At 37.6% G+C, this 21781-nt stretch overlaps 1 protein-coding gene across 1 annotated transcript in view; it reads left to right on the forward strand.

The window, feature by feature from the left end:
• Positions 1 to 21544, forward strand: part of TMLHE (trimethyllysine hydroxylase, epsilon) — a 61323-nt gene extending 39779 nt beyond the window's left edge. The window contains exons 6-8 of the mRNA XM_061408892.1: positions 15550 to 15786; positions 18590 to 18728; positions 19513 to 21544. Of these exons, the coding sequence (XP_061264876.1) occupies positions 15550 to 15786; positions 18590 to 18728; positions 19513 to 19644 (508 nt within the window). The 3' untranslated portion in view covers positions 19645 to 21544. The remainder of the gene's footprint in view (positions 1 to 15549; positions 15787 to 18589; positions 18729 to 19512) is intronic.
• The last annotated feature ends 237 nt before the right edge of the window (positions 21545 to 21781 follow it).

A 21781-nucleotide genomic window follows, 5' to 3' on the forward strand; every position in this document is an offset into this window, starting at 1 on the left:
AAGCATCCAGTATCGTGCATCGAAGCTGGACTGGCAACTCGTTTCTTACATGATATTTTACATGTTACAATGTCATTCTCCCAAATCTTCCCACCCTCTCCCTCTCCCACAGAGTCCATAAGACTGTTCTATACATCAGTGTCTCTTTTGCTGTCTCGTACACAGGGTTATTGTTACCATCTTTCTAAATTCCATATATATGCGTTAGAATACTGTATTTATGTTTTTCCTTCTGGCTTACTTCACTCTGTATAATAGGCTCCAGTTTCATCCACCTCATTAGAACTGATTCAAATGTATTCTTTTTAATGGCTGAGTAATACTCCATTGTGTATATGTACCACAGCTTTCTTATCCATTCATCTGCTGATGGACATCTAGGTTGCTTCCATGTCTTGGCTATTATAAACAGTGCTGCGATGAACATTGGGGTACACGTGTCTCTTTCCCTTCTGGTTTCCTCAGTGTGTATGCCCAGCAGTGGGGTTGCTGGATCATAAGGCAGTTCTATTTCCAGTTTTTTAAGGAATCTCCACACTGTTCTCCATAGTGGCTGTACTAGTTTGCATTCCCACCAACAGTGTAAGAGGGTTCCCTTTTCTCCACACCCTCTCCAGCATTTATTATTTGTAGACTTTTGGATCGCAGCCATTCTGACTGGTGTGAAATGGTACCTCATAGTGGTTTTGATTTGCATTTCTCTGATAATGAGTGATGTTGAGCATCTTTTCATGTGTTTGTTAGCCATCTGTATGTCTTTTTTGGAGAAATGTCTATTTAGTTCTTTGGCCCATTTTTTGATTGGGTCGTTTATTTTTCTGGAGTTGAGCTGTAGGAGTTGCTTGTATATTTTTGAGATTAGTTGTTTGTCGGTTGCTTCATTTGCTATTATTTTCTCCCATTCTGAAGGCTGTCTTTTCACCTTGCTAATAGTTTCCTTTGATGTGCAGAAGCTTTTAAGGTTTATTAGGTCCCATTTGTTTATTTTTGCTTTTATTTCCAATATTCTGAGAGGTGGGTCATAGAGGATCCTGCTGTGATGTATGTCGGAGAGTGTTTTGCCTATGTTCTCCTCTAGGAGTTTTATAGTTTCTGGTCTTACGTTTAGATCTTTCATCCATTTTGAGTTTATTTTTGTGTATGGTGTTAGAAAGTGGTCCAGTTTCATTCTTTTACAAGTGGTTGACCAGATTTCCCAGCACCACTTGTTAAAGAGATTGTCTTTAATCCATTGTATATTCTTGCCTCCTTTGTCGAAGATAAGGTGTCCATATGTGCGTGGATTTATCTCTGGGCTTTCTATTTTATTCCATTGATCAATATTTCTGTCTTTGTGCCAGTACCATACTGTCTTGATAACTGTGGCTTTGTAGTAGAGCCTGAAGTCAGGTAGGTTGATTCCTCCAGTTCCATTCTTCTTTCTCAATATCGCTTTGGCTATTCGAGGTTTTTTGTATTTCCATACAAATTGTGAAATTATTTGTTCTAGCTCTGTGAAGAATACTGTTGGTAGCTTGATAGGGATTGCGTTGAATCTATAAATTGCTTTGAGTAGTATACTCATTTTCACTATATTGATTCTTCCAATCCATGAACATGGTATATTTCTCCATCTATTAGTGTCTTCTTTGATTTCTTTCACCAGTGTTTTATAGTTTTCTATATATAGGTCTTTAGTTTCTTTAGGTAGATATATTCCTAAGTATTTTATTCTTTCTGTTGCAATGGTGAATGGAATTGTTTCCTTAATTTCTCTTTCTGTTTTCTCATTATTAGTGTATAGGAATGCAAGGGATTTCTGTGTGTTGATTTTATATCCTGCAACTTTACTGTAGTCATTGATTATTTCTAGTAATTTTCTGGTGGACTCTTTAGGGTTTTCTATGTAGAGGATCATGTCATCTGCAAATAGTGAGAGTTTTACTTCTTCTTTTCCAATTTGGATTCCTTTTATTTCTTTTTCTGCTCTGATTGCTGTGGCCAAAACTTCCAAAACTATGTTGAATAGTAATGGTGAAAGTGGGCACCCTTGTCTTGTTCCTGACTTTAGAGGAAATGCTTTCAATTTTTCACCATTGAGGATAATGTTTGCAGTGGGTTTGTCATATATACCTTTTATTATGTTGAGGTATGTTCCTTCTATTCCTGCTTTCTGGAGAGTTTTTATCATAAATGGATGTTGAATTTTGTCAAAGGCTTTCTCTGCATCTATTGAGATAATCATATGGTTTTTATTTTTCAATTTGTTAATGTGGTGTATTACATTGATTGATTTGCGGATATTGAAGAATCCTTGCATCCCTGGGATAAAGCCCACTTGATCATGGTGTATGATCTTTTTAATGTGTTGTTGGATTCTGATTGCTAGAATTTTGTTAAGGATTTTTGCATCTATGTTCATCAGTGATATTGGCCTGTAGTTTTCTTTTTTTGTGGCATCTTTGTCAGGTTTTGGTATTAGGGTGATGGTGGCCTCATAGAATGAGTTTGGAAGTTTACCTTCCTCTGCAATTTTCTGGAAGAGTTTGAGCAGGATAGGTGTTAGCTCTTCTCTAAATTTTTGGTAGAATTCAGCTGTGAAGCCGTCTGGACCGGGGCTTTTGTTTGCTGGAAGATTTCTGATTACAGTTTCAATTTCCATGCTTGTGATGGGTCTGTTAAGATTTTCTATTTCTTCCTGGTCCAGTTTTGGAAAGTTGTACTTTTCTAAGAATTTGTCCATTTCTTCCACGTTGTCCATTTTATTGGCATATAATTGTTGATAGTAGTCTCTTATGATCCTTTGTATTTCTGTGTTGTCTGTTGTGATCTCTCCATTTTCGTTTCTAATTTTGTTGATTTGATTTTTCTCCCTTTGTTTCTTGATGAGTCTGGCTAATGGTTTGTCAATTTTATTTATCCTTTCAAAGAACCAGCTTTTGGTTTTGTTGATTTTTGCTATGGTCTCTTTTGTTTCTTTTGCATTTATTTCTGCTCTAATTTTTAATATTTCTTTCCTTCTACTAACCCTGGGGTTCTTCATTTCTTCCTTTTCTAGTTGCTTTAGGTGTAGAGTTAGGTTATTTATTTGACTTTTTTCTTGTTTCTTGAGGTGTGCCTGTATTGCTATGAACTTTCCCCTTAGGACTGCTTTTACCGTGTCCCACAGGTTTTGGGTTGTTGTGTTTTCATTTTCATTCGTTTCTATGCAAATTTTGATTTCTTTTTTGATTTCTTCTGTGATTTGTTGGTTATTCAGCAGCGTGTTGTTCAGCCTCCATATGTTGGAATTTTTAATAGTTTTTCTCCTGTAATTGAGATGTAATCTTACTGCATTGTGGTCAGAAAAAATGCTTGGAATGATTTCTATCTTTTTGAATTTACCAAGGCTAGCTTTATGGCCCAGGATGTGATCTATCCTGAAGAAGGTTCCATGTGCGCTTGAGAAAAAGGTGAAATTCATTGTTTTGGGATGAAATGACCTATAGATATCAATTAGGTCTAACTGGTCTATTGTATCGTTTAAAGTTTGTGTTTCCTTGTTAATTTTCTGTTTAGTTGACCTATCCATAGGTGTAAGTGGGGTATTAAAGTCTCCCACTATTATTGTGTTATTGTTAATTTCTCCTTTCATACTTGTTAGCATTTGTCTTACGTACTGTGGTGCTCCCGTGTTGGGTGCATATATATTTATAATTGTTATATCTTCTTCTTGGATTGATCCTTTGATCATTATGTAGTGACCTTCTTTGTCTCTTTTCACAGCCTTTGTTTTAAAGTCTATTTTATCTGATATGAGTATTGCTACTCCTGCTTTCTTTTGGTCCCTATTTGCATGAAAAATCTTTTTCCAGCCCTTCACTTTCAGTCTGTATGTGTCCCCTGTTTTGAGGTGGGTCTCTTGTAGACAACATATGTAGGGGTCTTGTTTTTGAATCCATTCAGCCAGTCTTTGTCTTTTGGTTGGGGCATTCAACCCATTTACGTTTAAGGTAATTACTGATAAGTATGTTCCCGTTGCCATTTACTTTATTGTTTTGGGTTCGAGTTTATACACCGTTTTTGTGTTTCCTGTCTAGAGAATATCCTTTAGTATTTGTTGGAGAGCTGGTTTGGTGGTGCAGAATTCTCTCAGCTTTTGCTTGTCTGAAAAGCTTTTGATTTCTCCTTCATACTTGAATGAGATCCTTGCTGGGTACAATAATCTGGGCTGTAGGTTATTTTCTTTCATCATTTTAAGTATGTCTTGCCATTCCCTCCTGGCTTGAAGAGTTTCTATTGAAAGATCAGCTGTTATCCTTATGGGAATTCCCTTGTGTGTTATTTGTTGTTTTTCCCTTGCTGCTTTTAATATTTGTTCTTTGTGTTTGATCTTTGTTAATTTGATTAATATGTGTCTTGGGGTGTTTCTCCTTGGGTTTATCCTGTTTGGTACTCTCTGGGTTTCTTGGACTTGGGTGATTATTTCCTTCCCCATTTTAGGGAAGTTTTCCACTATTATCTCCTCAAGTATTTTCTCATGGTCTTTCTTTTTGTCTTCTTCTTCTGGAACCCCTATGATTCGAATGTTCTAGCGTTTAATATTGTCCTGGAGGTCTCTGAGATTGTCCTCATTTCTTTTAATTCGTTTTTCTTTTATCCTCTCTGATTCATTTATTTCTACCATTCTATCTTCTAATTCACTAATCCTATCTTCTGCCTCTGTTATTCTACTATTTGTTGCCTCCAGAGTGTTTTTAATTTCACTTATTGCATTATTCATTATATATTGACTCTTTTTTATTTCTTCTAGGTCCTTGTTAAACCTTTCTTGCATCTTCTCAATCCTTGTCTCCAGGCTATTTATCTGTGATTCCATTTTAGTTTCAAGATTTTGGATCAATTTCACTATCATTATTCGGAATTCTTTATCAGGTAGATTCCCTATCTCTTCCTCTTTTGTTTGGTTTGGTGGGCATTTATCCTGTTCCTTTATCTGCTGAGTATTCCTCTGTCTCTTCATCTTGTTTAAATTGCTGAGTTTGGGGTGTCCTTTCTGTATTCTGGCAGTTTGTGGAGTTCTCTTTATTGTGGTGTTTCCTCACTGTGTGTGGGTTTGTACAGGTGGCTTGTCAAGGTTTCCTGGTTAGGGAAGCTTGTGTCGATGTTCTGGTGGGTGGAGCTGTATTTCTTCTCTCTGGAGTGCAATGAAATGTCCAGTAATGAGTTATGAGATGTCTATAGTTTTGGGGTGACTTTGGGCAGCCTGTATCTTGAAGCTCAGGGCTGTGTTCCTTTGTTGCTGGAGAATTTGCTTGGTATGTCTTGCCCTGGAACTTATTGGCCCTTGTGTGGTGCTTGGTTTCAGTGTCGGTATGGAGGCATTTGATGAGCTCCTGTGAATGAATGTTCCTTGGAGTCAGGAGTTCCCTGGAGTCAGGGTTTGGACTTAAGTCTCCTGCTTCCAATTATCGGTCTTATTTTTACAGTAGTTTCAAAACTTCTCCTTCTATACAGCACCATTGATAAAACATCTACATTAAAGATGATAAGTTTCTCTACAGTGAGGGTCACTCAGAGAGGTTCACAGGGTTACATGGAGAAGAGAAGAGGGAGGAGGGAGTTAGAGGTGACCCAAATGAGATGAGGTGAATCAATAGTGGAGAGAGTGGGCCAGCCAGTAGTCACTTCCTTATGTGCACTCCACAACTGGACCACTCAGAGATGTTCACGGGGTTATACAGAGAAGAGAAGAAGGAGGAAGGTAACAGAGGTGGCCAGAAGGATAAAAGGGGGAATGAAAAGGAGGGAGACAGATCCAGCCAGTAATCAGTTCCCTAAGTGTTCTCCACCGTCTGGAACACACAGAAATTCACAGAGTTGGGTAGAGTAAAGAGGGGTTAGGGAGGAGACACAGGCGACCTGGTGGAGAAAAAGGAGGGTCCAAAGGGAGAGAGAGCAGTCAAGCCAGTAATCTCACTCCCTAGTGAAAAATGAGTCCTGAAGATTGGGTCCTTAAAGGTACAAAATTGGTAACAAATACATAAAAGCAAAAATTAAAAATCTAGAGTAGAGTTTGGAATTTCAAAAATACGATGTTAAAGAAAAGAAGAAGGAAAAGAAAGAGAGAAAGAACGAACAAACAAAAACAAACAAGGTCGTGAAAATTATAAAGAAAGTACAGGTACAAAATTAATAACTAATACCAGAAAGCGAAAATTAAAAATCTAGAGTAGAGTTTGGAATTTCAAAAATACGATGTTAAAGAAAAGAAGAAGGAAAAGAAAGAGAGAAAAAACGAACAAACAAAAACAAACAAGGTCGCGAGAATTATAAAGAAAGTACAGGTACAAAATTGATAACTAATACCAGAAAGCAAAAATTAAAAATCTAGAGTAGAGTTTGGAATTTCAAAAATACAATGTTAAAAAAAAAAAAAGAAGAAGAAAAATAAAGAGAGAAAACAAACAAGCAAATACGAACAATGTCACAAAAATTATACAGAAAATACAGGTACAAAATTGATATCAAATACCAAAAAGCATAAATTAAAAATCTAGAGTAAAGTTTGGAATTTCAGATATACAATGTTATATAAAAGAAGAGAAAGAAACAGAGAAGAAGAAAAAAAAAAGTCACAGAAATTATAAAAAAAAACTATAGGTACAAAATTGATAAGATATACCAAAAAGCGAAAATTAAAAATCTAGAGTAGAGTTTGGAATTTCAAAAATACAATGTTAAAGAAAAGAAGAAAAAAAACAAAAACAAACAAACAAAAAAAACAAGGTCAAAAAATTATAAAATATATATATATGAAGTTTGCTGAAGAAGAAAAAAATAGGGTCTTTTTTTTTTTTTTTTTTTGCAAAGTAATAGGTTATAATAGTGAAAATTAAAGGAACAATAGAGGACTTAAAATTTTTTTTTTTAATTAAAAAAAAAAGAAAGAATGATCGTAAAAATAATAAAAATATATCTAGGACTTTTTTGTTTTTTTTTTTTTGTGGGTGTTGTGGGTTCAGTTCATTTTTGGCTAGTTCCTTGGTCAGATTTATATTTCTCAAGATCTATAGGCCCCTTCCTGTGTAGTCCGTAGTAACCACAGGGTTTTGATCTATTGCCTGTAGCTTCCAAGGCATTTCCCTCTGTTATATCTTCTTCTGTTTGCTAGTCTCTTCAGTATCTGGTTTCCGCCCTGACTCAAAGGGCACGGTGGAGGACACTTTTTTTTTTTTTTTTTTTTTTTAGGCTTACTTGTTCAGTCGGGCTGTGGGGAGGGAGGGAGGAATGCTGCAAACAAATAACACTGGCGTGGGCTCGCAGTGCCTCAGCCACCCTGGGTCTGCCCCTGCTCACGGCGCGTGTAGCCTCCCTGTCCACACTGCTCGGACTCTAGGTTGTTCAGCCGGGAACAATCCGAGGCTGGCCCTGGGCTGCATGCACCTCCCAGGTCCAAGCCGCTCAGGTTCAGGCACTCGGGTAGTCCTCAGAGGCGCAGACTCAGTTGGGCCTGCGTTTTGTGCTCTTCCCAGGTCCGAGCGCCAATTTGCTCTTCCCAGGAGAGCGCCAATGCTGCGACTTATCGCCTCCCCGCCACTCGGTTATCTGGATGTAAAACCGGCGCACCTTCTCAGGCAGATGTTGACCGTCCAGACCCCCAATAAGTTTTAGTTAGCAAAGAAGCCTGCTTACAATTTTATAGATAATGTCTCTCTGGGGCTGCGATTGCCCCCTTCCGGCTCTGGCTGCCTGTCACCGGAGGGGAAGGTCTGCAGCCGGCTATCTCTGTTCAGTCCTTTGTTCCGTGCGCGGGCCTGGCGGTCTTAGGTTAGGGCTGGCTTTTCGCGTGGTAGGTATCCCACAGTCTGGTTTGCTAGCCCAAATTATTTCGCTCAGATAGCGCTCCGGGTATTCAGGCCAGATTCTTACTCTCAGCGATGCAGCCCACGCCGCGCCTCCCTGCCCAGCCCCGGTTTGCTAATGGCGGATGCAGGCGTCTGCGCTGCTTCTCTGCTGGGGGAGTTACCGTAGGGCTCGCAATCTGCGAGTTTTAAATTGTTTATTTATTTTTTCTCCCTGTTATGTTGCCCTCTGTGCTTCCAAAGCTCGGCACAGATTCGGCAGTGAGAAGGTTTCCTGATGTTTGGAAACTTCTCTCTTTTTAAGATTCCCTTCCTGGGACGGAACTCCGTCCCTCCCTCTTTTGTCTCTTTTTTTTTGTTTTTAATATTTTTTCCTACCTCCTTTCGAAGAGTTGGGTTGCTTTTCTGGGTGCCTGATGTCCTCTGCCGGCATTCAGAAGTTGTTTTGTGGAATTTACTCGACGTTTAAATGCTCTTTTGATGAATTTGTGGGGGAGAAAGTGTTCTCCCCGTCCTACTCCTCCGCCATCTTGGCTCCTCCCTCCTCTAGGAGTTTTATAGTTTCTGGTCTTATGTTTAGATCTTTAACCCATTTTGAGTTTATTTTTGTGTTTGGTGTTAGAAAGTGTTCTAGTTTCATTCTTTTACAAGAGGTTGACCAGTTTCCCCAGCACCACTTGTTAAAGAGGTTGTCTTTTCTCCATTGTATATTCTTGCCTCCTTTGTCGAAGATAAGGTGTCCATAGGTGCGTGGATTTATCTCTGGGCTTTGTATTTTGTTCCATTGATCTATATTTCTGTCTTTGTGCCAGTACCATACTGTCTTGATGACTGTAGCTTTGTAGTAGAGCCTGAAGTCAGGCAGGTTGATTCCTCCAGTTCCATTCTTCTTTCTCAAGATTGCTTTGGCTATTCCAGGTTTTTTGTATTTCCATACAAATTGTGAGATTATTTGTTTTAGTTCTGTGAGAAATACCGTTGGCAGCTTGATAGGGATTGCATTGAATCTATAGATTGCTTTGGGTAGTATACTCATTTTCACTATATTGATTCTTCCAATCCATGAACATGGTATATTTCTCCATCTATTTGTGTCCTCTTTGCTTTCTTTCATCAGTGTTTTATAGTTTTCTATATATAGGTCTTTTGTTTCTTTAGGTAGATATGTTCCTATTTAATTCTTTTTGTTGCAATGGTGAATGGAATTGTTTCCTTAATTTCTCTTTCTGTTTTCTCATCGTTAGGGTATAGGAATGCAAGGGATTTCTCTGTGTTAATGTTATATCCTGCAACTTTACTATATTCATTGATTAGGTCTAGTAATTTTCTGGTGGAGTCTTCAGGGTTTTCTATGTAGAGGTTCATGCCATCTGTAAACAGTGAGAGTTTTACTTCTTCCTTTCCAACCTGGATTCCTTTTATTTCTTTTTCTGCTCTGATTGCTGTGGCCAAAACTTCCAAAATTCTGTTGAGTAGTAGTGGTGAGAATGGGCACCCTTGTCTTGTTCCTGACTTTAGGGGAAATGCTGTCAATTTTTCACCATTGTGGATAATGTTTGCTGTGGGTTTGTCATATATAGCTTTTATTATGTTGAGCTATGTTCCTTTTATTCCTGCTTTCTGGAGGGTTTTTATCATAAATGGATGTTGAATTTTGTCAAAGGCTTTCTCTGCATCTATTGAGATAATCATATGGTTTTTATCTTTCAATTTGTTAATATGGTATATTATGTTGATTGCTTTGCGGGCAGATATTGAAGAATCCTTGCATCCCTGGGATAAAGCCCACTTGGTCATGATGTATGATCTTTTTAATACGTTGTTGGATTCTGTTTGCTAGAATTTTGTTAAGGATTTTTGCATATATGTTCATCAGTGATACTGGCCTGTAGTTTTGTTTTGGTGGCATCTTTGTCTGGTTTTGGTATTAGGGTGATGGTAGCCTCATAGAATGAGTTTGGAAGTTTACCTTCCTCTGCAATTTTCTGGAAGAGTTTGAGTAGGATAGGTCTTAGCTCTTCTCTAAATTTGTGGTAGAATTCAGCTGTGAAGGCTTGGGTCCTGGACTTTTGTTTGCTGGAAGATTTCTGATTACAGTTTCAATTTCCGTGCTTGTGATGGGTCTGTTAAGATTTTCCATTTCTCCTTGGTTCAGTTTTGGAAAGTTGTACTTTTCTAAGAATATGTCCATTTCTTCCACGTTGCCCATTTTATTGGCATATAGTTGCTGATAGTAGTCTCTTATGATCCTTTGTATTTCTGTATTGTCTGCTGTGATCTCTCCATTTCCATTTCTAATTTTGATTTGATTCTTCTCCCTTTGTTTCTTGATGAGTCTGACTAATGGTTTGTCAATTTTATTTATCTTCTCAAAGAACCAGCTTTTGGCTTTGTTGATTTTTGCTATGGTCTCTTATGTTTTGCTTTAGGTGTAGAGTTATTTATTTGACTTTTTTCTTGTTTCTCGAGGTAAGCTTGTATTGCTATGAACCTTCCCCTTAGCACTGCTTTTACAGTGTCCCATACATTTCGGGTTGTTGTGTTTTCATTTTCAATCGTTTCTATGCATATTTTGATTTCTTTTTTGATTTCTTCTGTGATTTGTTGGTTATTGAGCAGCGTGTGGTTCAGCCTCCATGTGTTGGAATTTTTAATAGTTTTTGTCCTGTAATTGACATCTATCTTACTGCATTGTGGTCAGAAAAGATGCTTGGAATGATTTCAGTTTTTTTGAATTTACCAAGGCTAGGTTGATGGCCCAGGATGTGATCTATCCTGGAGAAGGTTCCATGTGCACTTGAGAGAAAGGTGAAATTCATTGTTTTGGGGTGAAATGTCCTATAGATATCAATTAGGTTTAACTGGTCTATTGTATCATTTAAAGTTTGTGTTTCCTTGTTAATTTTCTGTTTAGTTGATCTATCCATAGGTGTGAGTGGGGTATTAAAGTCTCCCACTATTATTGTGTTACTGTTAATTTCCCCTTTCATACTTGTTAGCATTTGCCCTACACATTGCGGTGCTCCTATGTTGGATGCATATATATTTTAATTGCTATATCTTATTGTATTGATCCTTTGATCATTATGTAGTGTCCTTCTTTGTCTCTTTTCATGGCCTTTATTTTAAAGTCTATCTTATCTGATATGAGTATTGCTACTCCTGATATCTTTTGGTCTCTATTTGTGTGGAATATCTTTTTCCAGCCTTTTACTTTCAGTCTGTGTATGTCCCTTGTTTTGAGGTGGGTCTCTTGTAGACAACATATATAGGGGTCTTGTTTTTGTGTCCATTCATCCAGTCTTTGTCTTTTGGTTGGGGCATTCAACCCATTTACATTTAAGGCAATTATTGATAAGTATGATCCCATTGCCATTTACTTTGTTGTTTTGATTTCAAGTTTATAAACCCTTTCTGTGTTTCCTGTCTAGAGAAGATCCTTTAACATTTGTTGGAGAGCTGGTTTGGTGGTGCTGAATTCTCTCAGCTTTTGCTTGTCTGTAAAGCTTTTGATTTCTCCTTCATATTTGAATGAGATCCTTGCTGGGTACAGTAATCTGGGTTGTAGTTTTTCCTCTTTCATCACTTTAAGTATGTCCTGCCATTCCCTTCTGTCCTCAAGAATTTCTATTGAAAGATCAGCTCTTATCCTTATGGGAATCCCCTTGTGTGTTATTTGTTGTTTTTCCCTTGCTCCTTTTAATATGTGTTCTTTGTGTTTGATCTTTGTTAATTTGATTAGTATGTGTCTTGGGGTGTTTCGCCTTGGGTTTATCCTGTTTGGGACTCTCTGGGTTTCTTGGACTTGGGTGACTGTTTCCTTCCCCATTTTAGGGAAGTTTTCAACTATTATCTCCTCAATTATTTTCTCATGGTTTTTCTTTTTGTCTTCTTCGTCTGGGACTCCTATGATTCGAACATTGGGGCGTTTAACATTGTCACAGAGGTCTCTGAGGTTGTCCTCATTCCTTTTAATTCGTTTTTTCTTTTTTCCTCTCTGCTTCATTTATTTCTACCATTCTATTTTTTACCTCATTTATCCTATCTTCTGCCTCCGTTATTCTACTGTTAGTTCCCAGAGTGTTTTTGATCTCATTTGTTGCATTATTCACTATACATTGACTCTTCTTTATTTCTTCTTGGTCAAAAAATAACCTTCTTGTGTGGACTTAGTAGCTATTGAGCCAAAGATAATATATGCCATACTTTTTATCCATGTTTATTGAGATATAATTGATGTATAACATTTTGTAAATATGAGGTGTACTTGTGTTGATTTGATAGTTATGTACTGCAATATGATCACCACTAGTAGCTAACAGAGACTAGATCTTTCTCATCACAGAGAAGAAATGGTAATTACTTGATGTGATAGATACCATACTTAACTTTCCTACCATTTGCCACTTATTAGAGGTACCTCTGTGGTTATTTTGTTACTGCTATTGCTGTTGTTTGTTGATCTTCGACATATAGATAATGAACCCAAGGCACAAATATATGAATAAAACGTGCATAAGTATGAATTCATAAGGGCTTTCCAGGTGGCACTAGTGGTAAAGAATGCACCTGCCAATGTAGGAGACATAAGAGATACAAGTTCAATCCCTGGGTTGGGAAGATGCCTTGGAGGAGAGCATGGCAACCCACTCCAGTATTCCTGCCTGGAAAACCCCATGGACAGAGGAGCCTGGTGGGCAACAGTCCATGGGGTTGCACAGAGTCAGACATGACTGAAATGACTTAGCACACACGCACGCATGAATTCATAAAGACAATACGAGAGGATGATAATATCCAGTTGATTGTAGTTACTCTGATTTCCTTTGAGGATTGGAACCTAAGAATGTTTGCTTCAGAAAAGGTAGAATAAAACGTGTTTTAGATGTCTGGCTCAATGTAATCAATATACAAAACCACCCACAGCCCTGCATTCTCATTCTCTGGGACACAGAAAGAAGAATATGAGGAAATGGGATGAGAAACAGTTGGACAGGTGTTGAGGTCCAAATATTGACTAGCTCTTTTCTCTCTGACCACTACTGTAGATACACAGTTAGCTGTGCCTTTAATTTAACCCTTTCTAGTCAATGGGGAGAGCCAAGACATTAGCAGTACAGTGAGAGTGGTTGAGTTCAGGCTATGGCATCAACCAGACCTGGATTTGCATCCCAGCTGAAATATACATTAGCTTTGTGATCTTGGAAAAGAACTTCTCAGTACCTCAGTTTTTTCATCTGTAGAATGGAACTAGTAATAAAACCTGCCAATTAGTATTGCTTAGGGATTAACTTGGGCTTCCAGGTGGCCCTAGTGATAAAGAACTCACCTGCCGGTGCCGGAGACGTAAGAGCCATGGGTTCGATCCCTGGGTCGGGAAGATTCTCTGGAGGAAAGAATGGCAACCCACTCCAGTATTCTTGCCTGGAGAATCCCATAGATAGGGAAGCCTGGCAGGCTACAGCCCATGGCGTCACAAAGAGTCAGACACCACTGAAGCGGCTTAGCACACACACAGGGATTAAGTTACATGATATATTTAAAGCACTTGGATACTTTCTGGAACATATGAGGTGTTCAATAAATGCTGGTTATTGTTCTTATCATTTTAGCCTTTGTTGTCATCATCATCATCGTTTTATGCCTTATGCTTTCTAAAGTTACCTTTGCTCAGGATCTCATTCTTTCCAACCTCCTTGGGGATTTCTCCTGCCTATCAACTTCTCAGTTCTTAAATCTCTATTTTTGTACACTTCCTTTGACTCTGTCTTCCTCTACTTACAGCCCCACCTTATTACTCACCCTCACAGCTAGATTTATTAAAATAATTATCTACATTTGGTATCTTTTCATTCTCACTTCTTATTCACTCTTCAAACCCATAGTCAGCTAGTTTATCCAACCCCCTCTCAATTAAAATTACTCTGTCCAAAGTCACCAGCAAGTAACTTATTGCCATCTCCAGTGTGTACCTTTCAGTCTTTATCTCATTTGAATCCTGGGGCCATTAACCTCTACCTCTTCTTGAATAGCCTTTCTTTTCTAGTTTTCCTTCTACATCTATAGTCAGTTTTCCTCAGTCTCCTATGCTGTCTTATTTTCTTTTATCTGTGTCATAAATATTGTTGTTCCTCAAAATTTTCTCCTTCTCCTTCTTTTCTCGCTTGAAATTATCTCTCCAAATGACTGCTGTGCTCTTGGCTTTAGCCATCACCTACAGATAGCTACAGACAGGACTTCCCTGGTGGCTCAGACAGTAAAGCATTTGCCTAAAATGCAGGAGACCCGGGTTCAATCCCTGGGTCAGGAAGATCTCCTGGAGAAGGAAATGGCAACTCACTCCAGTACTCTTGCCTGGAAAACCCATGGACGGAGGAGCCTGGTGGGCTACAGTCCATGGGGTCGCAAAGAGTCAGACACGACTGAGTGACTTCACTTCACTTCACAGACAGCTACAAAATCTACCTCTCTTCTAAGATAAACATCTTCCACTTACTAAATAATCCTAACCTAGAAATTTTGCAGAAAGCTCAACATAGCCAGGACTGACCTTATTCATTTTAATTATATTTACCCTATATTCTCCTTGATTTTATTCCTTCTACCTTTATTTATGTTTATCACTTATTTTACTTCGTTGTTTACTTTTCCTTATTTTTGTTTTTTTCCCTAAATTACTATTGATTTTATTTTTCCCTTGTTAATTTGAAATTATTACTTTAGGTTTCCAGTCCATTAATAATTGACTTGCCTTTTCCTATTAATTTTTCAGTCATATGTAACTTAATTATTTCAAAATGTCCATAAACTGAACGACTTCCTCAACCCTTCACAGCCCCTTATTACCATCAAATTATGCATCTGCCTCATTCTCTTGGCAAATGGGCATTATTACTTGTCAAGTTGCCCAGGGGAAAAACCTACAGTCATTCTAGATTTTTGCCTATTCTTCATCCTCCACATCTAATCATTTATTTCTTAGATGTGTCCTCTTTTCTATAAGCTCAAGTTCTCAGTATTTTTCTCTCCAGTTTCAGTTATCCATGTTGTTTTTCATGTTTTTGTCATCTTGCTTCTCACCAGTTAATCTTGCATCTTAGTTTAAAATCCTGTGATTCTCTGTGCTAAGCCAACAGAAACTTATCACTCTCTTCCTTGAATATACCTTGCTGTTCTACATTGATATGTTTGGTCATACCTTTTTCCTGCCTGAAATGCCCTCTCCTCACCTCAATCTCATTCCAGCCCAAGCCTTGCTCATTCTTTAAAACTAAGCAAAATCGTTCTCATCCACATCTCAAAAAATTTATCTATACAACATTCCACTACAATAATTTCCTCTTTTTGTGGCTCCACTGTCTTGTATACAACTTTATTATAGTGCCTATCATATTTTATCTGTACTTACTTGGTTCATTCTTCTAGATAGACTATGGGCTTCTTTAAAAGAGAGACTATATCTTATTCATACCTGTATTGCCCAAGTCTGACACATACAGGTTTCAGTACATGTTAAATATGTTTAGAAGGAAACCTTAGTGACATTAATATGGCAAAGTACACAAAAAAGTACAACTGGAAGACAATTGGGAAGTGAGATTTATTTCTTAATGAAAAGAAAATGACACAAGTAGAATCAGTAATCATTTTATATATTTTTTTCTAAAAGTTTTATGTATTCTCTTTTCTCCACTGAACAGAGTAATTTAATTTTTCCTTTCTTTAGCATTCAAGTGTTTCACTGTCTTAAGCATGAAGGAACAGGTGGCAGGACACTGCTAGTTGATGGATTCTATGCAGCAGAACAAGTACTTCAAAAGGCACCTGAGGAATTTGAACTCCTTAGTAAAGTGCCATTGAAGCATGAATATATTGAAAATGTTGGAGAATGTCAAAACCACATGATTGGGGTTGGGCCAGTCTTAAATATCTACCCATGGAATAAAGAGCTCTATTTGATCAGGTGAGTACCAAAGAACTATCCCTCAATGTAATATATTTGCCAGATATTAGTTTTCTAATGTAATGAAAATTCCTAAGATCCTATATCTGTCACATTTTAATATTGGTATTCCATAGCTTTTTATTAGTACAATTTCTATTCTTATTAAAATTCCCATGGAATAATAAATAGGCCAACAGCCAAGGAACACTAGATTGGAGGGGTAGATATTTCACATGGCATTTAAAAATGAAAACACTTTTAAAACAAAACAAAACAAAAAGCCAGTTATTAAATTGTGCTCAGTGATCAAGCAGCTAGGGTGCCTAAAGGCATGATAACCACATTTGACTCTTGTCCAGATTTATGCATTTCTCCTGACCTGTGTATATTGCCACCTAGTATCTTATACAGTCATAAAGCACATCATATCCAAAACTGAACTTGTCATCTCCACTCATTTCAAGCCTGCTCCTTCACACACAATTATGAAGATAAAAATAAATTGTTGCCCCTGTATTGTAGTAGGAACTACATAAATCCTAAATCACTTCCCTGGGATAAGCGCCCACTGGAAAACTCTCCCTCCGTCATTTCTTGTATCTCAATTGCCTAGAACAATGAGTAGGTGCTCAATATTTTCCCCAACATTTTATTATGAAACTTTTAAATACAAAAAAAGTTGAAAGCATTTACAAGGAAAACTTGTATACCTACCACCGAGATTCTACCATTAAGATATTACTATACTTGCTTTGGGCTTCCCTGGTAGCTCAGCTGGTAAAGAATCCACCTGCAGTGCAGGAGACCCCAGCTCGATTCCTGGGCGGGGAAGATCCCCTAGAGGAGGGATAGGCTACCCACTCCAGTATTCTTGCCTGGAGAATCCCCATGGACAGAGGAACCTGGCAGGCTACAGTCCATGGGGTTGCAAAGAGTCGAACATGACTGAGCAACTAAACACAGCACAGCACATACTTGCTTTATTACCTATATATCTATGTTTCTATCCTTCTGTTTATAAATTAATCTTATTTTTGATACATTGCACAGAACATTGAAGGTATATGTCTCCCAATATACTTCAACATTTATAACTTTAAGTCTAACATTCACTATTTGTTTACAGATGTTTAATTTTGATATAAAATATACATACAATGTATATACATACAATGTTGGTATAAATACTGAATATACACTTGCTGAGTTTTTAGAACTGCATACACCTATGTAACCCAAATGCCTATCAAGATATAGACTATTACCATCACTACAGAAAGTACCTTTATACCCCTTTTCAGCCCAACCCTACACACACACACAGAGGAAACATCTGTTTTTATTTTTTACCACCATAGATTTGTTTTGCCTGTTCTAGAAATTCACATCCTGGAACAAATCCATTCTTTTATGAATAAACACCTGGGCTGTTTCCTGTTTGGGATTATTATGAATAAAGCTGCCATCAATGTTCATGTAAAACTATCATTGTAGATATGTGTTTTCATTTCACACATATAAATACCTAAGAGTGGAACCGCTGGATCATAAAGTACGTGACTTTTTAGTTTCATTAGCAACTACTAATGTGTTCCATTTTACAGTTGTCAACAATGTACAAAAGTTGTAGCTTCTCCACATCCTTGCTAATACTTGGTGTTTTCAGTCATTAATTATAGCCATTATATTGGATATCTCCTTGGTGTTCTACTGTGTATTTTTTGGTGACTGATGATGTTGAGCTTATTTCCATGTGCATATTGGCCATTCATATATCTTCTTTTGCTAAGTAACTAGTTAGATTTTTGCCCACTTTTTCACTGGATTGTCTTTTCATTATTGAGTTGTCTCAGCCTTTCCTATCCATTTTGATATGTTTTTTATTTCTCATTCACCAATATGTAGGAGTTACTCAGTTTCCAGATTTCTTTCATAGGGAATTGTTCTCTGTGTAACTAGATTTGTTTCTATCATGGACCAGAACCTCCAGCACTATTTGTAATAGTTACAAACTGGAAATTACTTACACATCTATCAATAGAATGGATGAATGGGTGAAAGTCCCTCAGTCATGTCCAAAAGTCCCTCAGTCGTGTCCAACTCTTTGTGATCCCATGGACTATAGGGCCCATGGAATTCTCCAGGCCAGAATACTGGAGTGGGTAGCCGTTCCCTTCTCCAGAGGATCTTCCCAACCCAGGGATCGAACCCAGGTCTCCCACACTGCAGGCAGATTCTTTATTAGCTGAGCCACAAGGGAAACCTTGAATGGATGAATACATTGTGGTATAGTCCCACAATAAAATTCTGTTCAACATGAAGGATGAACTATTTACATGTGGTACAATAATGATAAATCTTATAAATATAACATTAAATGAAAGAAGCCAGACACAAAAGAGTACATACTATAGTATTCCATTTATATAAAGTTTTATAAATAAGCAAAACTAACCTGTGATTACAGAAGTCATGATGGTATAACAGTTATCCTTGGATGAGGTGAGAGACATACCATGTGGCATGGCCAAAAAATATATTAAAACAAACAAAACATAATATTCTAAGGTAGTAGAAACCAGCTAGAACTTTCTTCTATCCCCTACCCTCAGATTTTTCAAAGGAAAAAAAATATGGTCAACAGGCAATGGAACTCTTCTCTAAAATCATATAGTCTTGAGAGAACATTAGCTTATTATTGCCACATCATCATGGGACAACTAATGAATATAGGGAAAGCCTTATATAAAATTGCCCCATCAGCAACAGATGTTTTAACATGTTTTGGGGAAAATCTTTCTTTCTCACAATTTCACCTTAGGTACAACAACTATGACCGGGCTGTCATAAATACTGTACCTTATGATGTTGTCCATCGTTGGTATACAGCACACCGGACTCTAACCAGAGAGTTGAGGAGGCCTGAGAATGAGTTTTGGGTCAAACTCAAGCCTGGCAAGGTGGGTGCCAAGCTCAATAGATGTCACTTAAGCAGTGAAGAGTGAGGACTTATGGAATATGTGAGTCAAAATGTTACAAAGGAAAAAAAAGAAGAGAGTCCTGGGTATTGGCCCTAGTCCTACCACTTACTTACCGAATGACCCAGAAGCAGGCTCCCCCGAGTATCTACCCATCAATGATTCTATTTGTATGATGAAGGAGTTGAACTTGATAGTCCCTAAGAGTCCATCTGGCTTCATGATTCCTTTTTTTTTTTTTTTTTGCTCTTCATATTTCCTCTGGATAAAGAATATTTCTAGCTTAGTGTAAGACAGTGAAACAGTTTAACTCTTTGAGAGAGAGAGAGAGAATTAAAAGAAAAGAACAAAAGAAACCAATGATCTGGTTTGCTTTGATAAAAGAATAATTACTCAAGAAATATAACCTCCTCAGATACAGGGCCTGTTACCTACTGTTGCCTTTGTTATTTCCATTTAGCCTAATACAGAGCTATGCACTTCCTAGTTGTCAAATGTTTAAAGAAAGAAAGTGAAGCCACTCAGTCGTGTCTGACTCTTTGTGACTCCATAGACTATAGCCCACCAGGCTCCTCCATCCATGGAATTTTCTAGGCAAGAGTACTGGAGTCAAATGTTTACTTAAAAGAAAAAAAAAATCTCATTTAATGTAATCAGAGAACAACCTAAAGTTTTTATTTTAAATGATCTCTTCTGATTTATGATTCCTATGGTCTGTGTTTGTTCTGAGTATTTTTCCTTTCTCTTTTTTTCCCCCCATTCACAGGTACTATTTATAGACAACTGGCGTGTCCTACATGGCAGGGAATCCTTCACAGGCTACCGCCAACTCTGTGGCTGCTATTTAACAAGGGATGATGTATTAAACACTGCTCGTCTCTTGGGTCTTCAGGCTTAAAATAGATGGCATTGAGATTATGAACATACCTGACACCCTGGCTATCAGAATTTCATTTCATATCAGCAGAATAATATTATGTCAATACCGACTTCAAATTGTCTCCTCATGTCATCACATGAAACTAAAGCCTCCCCTTTTTCTAGTAAGGAAAACCTTAGAGATAGGCCATCTCGTATGGTATCTCTCTTCCCCAAGTTACAACATGGACTCGTTTGGTTTTTAGATCTTTTGATGTAATTTTGGTCAATCTTCTTCAGAAATATAATCATCACATTGATGAGAATCAATAATAGTCACTAGGTAAAAATTTGTTTCAACAGGATCTGTCAGAAAGAAGATCATTATAGGAATAACAGAGTCTAACTAGAGCATAAATTTGCAACATTTTTTGGTCTTAAGACATCTAAACACGTAAACGTTATTGAGGACACCAAAAGGTGCTTAGATGTGGGTTATATCTATTGTTACTAATTATATTAGATATGAAGACTTAGAAATATTTAAAATTTAAGAATAAAAAAGCATACATCCATCAGAGAGATGACTTTATCACATGTCATATAGCCTCTGGAAAAGTCTTCTGTACATTCATTAGATAATTAAATGGAAAAGGCAATATCATCTTAATATTGTTATTAAAAATATTTTATTGATAATACATAGACCCACTAAAAGAATCTCAGGGACTGTTCCAGGTGTCTTTAGACTACACTTTTGAGAACCAGTGGCCCAGAGCAGCAGTCCCCAAGCTTTTTGGCACCAGGGGCTGGTTTCATGGAAGACAGTTTTTCCAAGAACTGGACCAGGGTGGCAGGAGTGGGGGGTGTGTGGTTTCGAGACAATTCAAGTACAACAATGAGCAAAGGCTGTAAATAGGAAGTTTCGCTCACTCACCCACTGCTCACCTGCTGCTGTGTGGCCTGGTTCCTCACCTGGTTAAGGACCCCTTGGTTTAACTGTGGTTAAACCACAGTTTTCTGTGGTTTTTCTGTGGTCTCCTAGAACTATAGATATTGTAGGAATTGCTTCATAGCACAAGCTCAATGATAAGGTGGGAACTGAATACATAGTATTTTATCTTGTGAGAAGAATTATCTCTTCTAAATCATCTCTCGAGGAGTAAAACTAAGAAATCACAATAGTTCCTGTGGAACAAACCCATCAGTTTGGTAATTCTGTGAGGGATAATTGCACAAAGGTTTTAGAGATTTCTGAGGTTCCATATGATAATTCACATATGCACATACATACACACATACATGTGCATGCCCACATGCACACAAAACAGTAAGTGGAGATTACTATCCAAACTTGCATTTTAATTTTTGAAGGAATTTAGGATGCAATATTTTCCTCCATTTCTACCGCTCTCTTTTTCTGTCTTAAAATATTATACATATCAACTGCCAAGATTTGGCTGGGTTACGTATACTTTGTTATTTATTTTTAATGATTTTCCTTTATATGTGGAGAGAGAGAGGGAAAAAGAGACAGAAGGATAGATGTGAGATTTATTTTCTCTTGGCTTTCATTGAAAATGAAGTTGTACAATAACCACATTGACTGCTATAGAATGATGTAAGACAATCCAGGCTAGGATGTATGTAAGAGGAAAAAAGCATTATTAGTGAGGATAGAAGTCACAAATCAAAGTCAGTATTCTCTGACAGGGAATAGAGCCTAATCTGATGTTTACAGAAAGTTCTTAATTCACATTTAACAATTTATACATTATTTTATTGACCCATCCAGGGCACAAAACTATGTTCTCAAATATTTCTGCATTTTAATTGTACTACATAGGAATCCTTAGGGGTCTTCCATGAAAAGTGTTTTCCTCTTAAGTCAAAGGATTGATGATTAAGTTCATGTATTAAAGAGTATTTGTTGTTGTTTAGTCACTAAGTGGTGTCTGAGTCTTTGCAACCCCACGGACTGTAGCCCACCAGGCTCCTCTGTCCATGGGGTTCTCCAGGAATACTGGAGTAGGTTGCCATGCTCTTCTCCAGGGAATCTTCCTGACCCAAGAACAAACTCACATATCTTATGTATCCTGCACTGGCAGGTGGATCCTTTACCACCTGGGAAGCCCTTTACTATAATTATAAAATCCTCCACATCTGTTACAATCTGT

Source organism: Bos javanicus, chromosome X (assembly GCF_032452875.1).
Source record: "Bos javanicus breed banteng chromosome X, ARS-OSU_banteng_1.0, whole genome shotgun sequence".
In the NCBI taxonomy this organism is placed as follows: Eukaryota; Metazoa; Chordata; class Mammalia; order Artiodactyla; family Bovidae; genus Bos; species Bos javanicus.